The sequence below is a fragment of the Microtus ochrogaster genome, chromosome 2 (assembly GCF_000317375.1).
Source record: "Microtus ochrogaster isolate Prairie Vole_2 chromosome 2, MicOch1.0, whole genome shotgun sequence".
NCBI classification, from domain to species: domain Eukaryota; kingdom Metazoa; phylum Chordata; class Mammalia; order Rodentia; family Cricetidae; genus Microtus; species Microtus ochrogaster.
In genome coordinates, this window is record NC_022010.1 from 72,745,720 (window position 1) to 72,751,197 (window position 5,478).

The 5,478-nt window shown below is 52.2% G+C and overlaps 1 protein-coding gene across 2 annotated transcripts in view; it reads right to left on the bottom strand.

Annotated features, from left to right (window-relative positions):
- Window positions 1–725: 725 nt before the first annotated feature.
- The window catches only part of Ifnar1 (interferon alpha and beta receptor subunit 1), a 14,165-nt gene continuing 9,412 nt past the window's right edge, over window positions 726–5,478 (bottom strand). For both annotated transcript variants that reach the window (XM_005345203.3, XM_013352776.2), the window contains exons 8-9: window positions 4,801–4,940; window positions 726–3,231 (exon numbers count right to left, since the gene is read on the bottom strand). In XM_005345203.3, coding sequence (XP_005345260.1) covers window positions 3,004–3,231; window positions 4,801–4,940 — 368 coding nt within the window. In that variant the 3' untranslated portion in view covers window positions 726–3,003. The remainder of the gene's footprint in view (window positions 3,232–4,800; window positions 4,941–5,478) is intronic.

The following is a 5,478-nucleotide window of genomic DNA, read 5'->3' on the forward strand; positions in this document are numbered from 1 at the left end:
GTGTGTTCACGGTAAGTAACGTCTAACTGCTAGCAGCCACGGGGCAGTGTTTTCAGCTCCCCTCCTCTTCCCAATTTGCCCCTCCCCACCAAAGCCGGAGTATCAACCCTGCCAAAGTCCTTGCTCATTTCCATCATTATTTCCTTGCAGAATTTCCTTCGCAGACGCAGGCTGAGGGGGCGGGGCGGGGGCGGAGACTTGCAGGGCTCTTGCAGATGGAGAAGATACTGTTCTCCTGTTAATATAACCAGTCCATCACCCCCACACACATGTATTTATGCTACCCTCAGGACTGGTAATTGTGTGATCATCCTAAACCCGGGAAAAGCTGTAAGAAAAGCGGAAAGTGGTCTGGGAGCCGGCTCACTGGGCGAGGGCTTGGTCAGCATGAGCACTGGGCGCACACCGCGAACACCTAACAGAAAAGCCAGGCTTTGCTGTTTACCTCAACCCTAGCACTGGGGCAGACAGGCGGATCTCCAGAGCTCACTGATCAACCACCCCAGGCGGAATCCTGAGCTTCCGCTCCACAGGGAGATCCTATCTCAAGTCGCACTCAGACCTCCACACTTGTGACACGTGCGTGTTCACACTCATGCACAAGTGTGTGCTCACCTGCAGCACAGACACAGAGGAGAGGGGAGGGCTGGATATCTCTGTGTAGTCCTGGCTGGCCTGGGACTCACTCTGTAGACCAGGCTGGCCTGGAATTCAAGAGATCCGCCTGCCTCTTGAGTGCTTGTGCGCCACCACTGCCCAGTGTGAGTTTTGGATATAATGAATTGAAACATTCCCTACTGGAGAGATGAGGGAAGCTTCCAAAATTTAGGAAGCAAGGAACTCTTCCAAGGCTCAGGAAGTCATGGGATCAGCGAGCCCTTGCTGAGGGGATGAAAGCAGGGAACTGTCCCTCAGGAAGAAGAGACCCCCAGCAGAGCTGCCTGTGAGTCCGACAGGGGGCGCTGAGATACAGCTTTCCAGTCCTCACCTGAGCTGCAGGGCACTGGTTCTCCACCTTCCTAACGCTGGGACCCCTTAATTCAGTTCTTCATGTGTGGTGACCCCAACCATAACATTATTTCACTGCAGTTTCATAACTATAATTTTGCTGTTATGAATCATAGTTAAACATCTGATATCCAGGGTAACCCATATTAGACCCCTATGAAAGCGCTGACTGAAAAGGGGTTGCGACCCACAGGCTGAGAAGCGCGGACTTGGGTGGCACCCTCTCTTTGCTCTGTTGCTGGTGCCTGACCTTGGACGGTGACGTTTCTTCATGTTCACCTAGGAAGAGTCAGGCCACAGCCAGTGATCTGAGCACTTGGGAGCTGAGGCAGGAGCGCCATCAATCAAAGCCTGGAGGCAATAGGGTCTGTCACTATAATTAAGTAACAGGACATTTAGGAATAAAGATGATAAATTTTCTATTTCCTCCACAGCGAGGAAGGAAACTGACAAATACGAGTTGTGTTCACCCTCCAAGCAGAAGGGATCTCAGGACACATGAGAGGAAGGGACAGGTGACACAGACACTGGCAAGGGTGAGCAGTCTGGATCCAGGAAGCCAGAGGGCAACAGTCCTACACAGCTCACCTCGTGACGCCATGTGCAGGGCTGCTGCCCACAGGACACCGTCCGCAGTGTCCTGCTGCTGGGAATGTCTTTGGAGGGCACCGTCCGCAGTGTCCTGCTGCTGGGAATGTCTTTGGAGGGCTTCGTCTCAGCACCCCTGGCACACAGAAGCCAACTTCAAAGTAGCACCTGCCAAAACCCCGAGTGTTGGCTCCAGTGTTTGTTCTGTGAAACCATGGCAGCGGCAGACACTCAGGCAGATAGACAAAAGGACAAGACATCTGTGCCGAGTACCACACTATGATGGGGTTGGGTCACAGTGGGGAACTTGGTCCCTGCGTGAAGCTTTTGCACTAGAGGGGAGACAGACACCGAAGGAACCAAGCAGGCCAGGTACACAAGGCTACACTGGGGGTGGGGGGCTTCGGTAACACATGCCCCCAGGGCCCAGGAGAAATACAAGGTTGTCTGAAGTATCATAGCCTGCTGGGCTCTGTACTTTATATACATGTACATACATGTATCTACACCTGTCTGTAAAAACTCATCCATTCGTAGGCGCTGGGAAAGGAACACAACAGGGACCATTAGATGACCTGCCTACAATAGACACTCATGAGCAGCAATGTAAAGTTAGTTACAGGCACCTGCAGATGGCGGTACACAATCAACTCTTCCTTCGCCTTAGTATTTGACACTGTTTCTTTAGCTACACGGATTCTGAGACAGGGTCCCTGAATACTGCTGGACGGGAGAGGTTGGCCTGGTTTACAGAGGAACAAAGAAAAGCTACATACAGAAGCCGGCATGGGCTGTCAGTGGTGCTCCAGCTTACTCCTTCCGCAATGATTTCACTTCCGTCTGCTGCCGGCATCTTCTGCTCCTACAAGTGCTAGACAGCCTATCCACTATGTAACGCCAACTCCTCTGCTTGGAGAGTTCCCCTCTCCACTGCTTCAGCCCCTTCTGAGTTCTAGTCAGACGCCACTGCTGTGGCAAGTCAGGGGTTAGGAAGTGCCAGTGCAGACAATAGCACCTTTGAGACACCTTAGGGGCTACGGCAGTAGTAAAAAGCCGAATGTTCTGGATTTCTTCTAGAAAATGAACAGTGGGAGAACACCAGATGGCATACGCAGCAACGGGCCACTGCTGTGGCACAAGACAGCACCCCGGGACTTCAGCTGGCAGCAGAAATGGGCGGCCACCTTCAGTGAGGCCTGTCTCCTCACAGACGAAGGTCCATCACTCCAGACCCTGCCCCTCCACATCAGCGGTGGAGAGCTGCCGCATCTGCAGGCCTGGGCTCTGAAGATGCTCCTCCTTTCCCAAGGAGCAGCCGCCCTCTCTCAAGTCCCAGGAGGACAAAGGCGTGTTCCTTGGCCTTCCCACACGGAACTCTGAAAGAGCCCACTGCGGGCAGACTCAGTCCTATGGCCTGAGCCCTTGGCTGCTCTCACTCCCGGTACCTTCCTCTTCGTTAGAGTAGTTCCCCGAGTCCTGGCTGGTCTGGAAACTGTACTTTCTGTGATCTTCCTCAGGCGCATGGTTTTCTTCTGCTACAGTAACCAGGTTTGCGCTCTCGATGATGAAGCACCTCTCGGTGTGCTCCTCAGGAGTCAAAAGCAGAAGGTTTTTTGAAGGTGGCTCAGAGAAAAGCTAAGGATGAAGAAGGAAGGGAACACAGGTTGTTTAAAACAAAGACTGATGTTCTAGCTCTAATGTCTTTGCTTTCCTATGCCCGACGTTAGCAGACCTACCTTTTGGCGTGTGCATTCCAACAGATTAGCTAAACCCAGCCATGTGTGTACGGCATATTTTGGGCAAGTCTGAGAACGCTTAGACAGACACTGTGCTGTCAAAGGCTGGGGCAGGGGCGGGCACTGGATTTTGAGGGAGCAGCATCCAGCTCACTGGCACTCGAAAGCACAAGGGAGACGTGAACATCTTCCTGGTGGTCTGGCTGGTAAGGAGCCACTGGCAGAGCACCAAGGGGGATTGAAAAGGCCAGCATGCAGGAGGCTGGGTGCCAAGCTCTGAGGGCATTGTTACAACTCGGGTACCGGGGAATCCTGGTACAGACTTGCAAGGGTCCCTGGAGCTCTTTATCCAAAGCCTGACCTCTCAAGGCCAGTCTGCCCTGCCTTGAGCGAATGGCTCATCCTCTGGGTCCCAGGGTCTAGGACGAGCCCTTCCTCACTCAGTGCTCTGACTGCAGGTGCTCACAGGAGTCCTGAGCCACTCAGTGGTTTCAGGTTTACCCTGACCTCACCCAGGGGACCAGGTGAAGACAGATGGATAACAGGGTAACAGTGTTTCTCATACGATGTGGAAAACCACACAGAGAGGAAGCGGAGGACAAACCCAGGGACAAGTCATTATTCCGACTGTAACATACGTTTCTCTAGCAAACGGTCAGGTGCCACTGACGGCTGACTATGGGACTAAGGTAGCCTTGCACATGCTCGCACATCTCCAGTGTCCATCCCCTGGCATGAGGTGGCTGTGCTGGGAACAGGAAGTCAAAATCTCACTCATGGAGAGAACGTCCTGTGCCGACTCCAGGAAGAGTGCGAGGGTATCAGGGCTTCTCTGGTGATTTCCTGGGGATGCTGTTAGTGCCAACCTGATGGTTCTGCTTTTATCCGCTGTCCACTTTCACTTTTGTTGCTACACACTTACATGTACTCATTTGGAACCAGAATGCAGCAAGTACTCAGTAAGCCATTGTTTCTAAACATTTTCCTTTTCTTCCTTCCTCCCTTCCTTCCTTCTTTCCTTTCCCTCCCTTCCTTCCTTCCTTCCTTCCTTCCTTCCTTCCTTCCTTCCTTCCTTCCTTCCGACAGGGTTTCACTGTATGGCCCTGCCTCACCCTGAATTCAGAGATCCATCTGCCTCCTAAGTGCTGAGGTGAAAGCTGACGACAGCTTGGCTTGTGCAGGGGACTCTCTGTAGCTATAGCTGGCCTGGAGCTTCTGAAAACCTCCTGTCTTGTTTTTGCAGATAGAATCGGACTACTCAGCTCATGCTGGCCTCAAACTCATTGCAATCCTCCTATCTTAGTTTCCTGAGTTTTACAGGCATGCACTATCATACCAGGCTTCCAACATCACCAGAATTCTGAAGAAAAAAAAAGCACATCAGCCCAGAATACTTTCTGGACAGATCATCTGCTGAATCCAATGCTTGCTTCCCAATTCCTGGCTGGTGACGAGAAGAGACACTTACCTCATGGATACTTGGGGGAGGCTTGGGTGATGAAAAGACATGGCTGAGGTCTTTCAGGATGCTCTTCCCAGCATAAAAGACCAGGGCACAAAAAAACAGAATGCCAAGTCCAGTCACGGCCCAGATTACAGGAGAATTCCCTGAAACACACGAGGATGTGCGTGTAAGCACATAAGACAGTCAGAGGAGAGGAAGGAGTGCAGAGAACTTTGGGAGCACTCAGCACACCGCTGTGGGCAGTGGCAGTCACACTTGACGGCCGCCCTGAGAAACAACCCTGCGATCAACAGGAGAACCATAGGAACAGCTGTCTCATCAGCTGGGGTCCCCCGCACCCGCACAGTCACAGCGTTCGCTGGCTAAGCCAGTCGCCTCCAGGAACTAAAATACAAAGGAGAATGAGGCCCGAACACATGAAAACCTTCATGAAAACATCCATTCTCACAGGTTATTAAAGACCAGAAAACGGGAGCACTCCCAGTGAGTGATCTGGCTGTCTGCCAGTGAGCAAGGACTGAAGGTGGTTATCACCATGTGAGCATTGCTATGTGAGCAAGAACTGAAGGTGGTTATCACCGTGTGAGCAAGGACTGAAGGCGGTTATCACCGTGTGAGCATTGCTGTGTGAGCAAGAACTGAAGGTGGTTATCACCATGTGAGCATTGCTGTGTGAGCAAG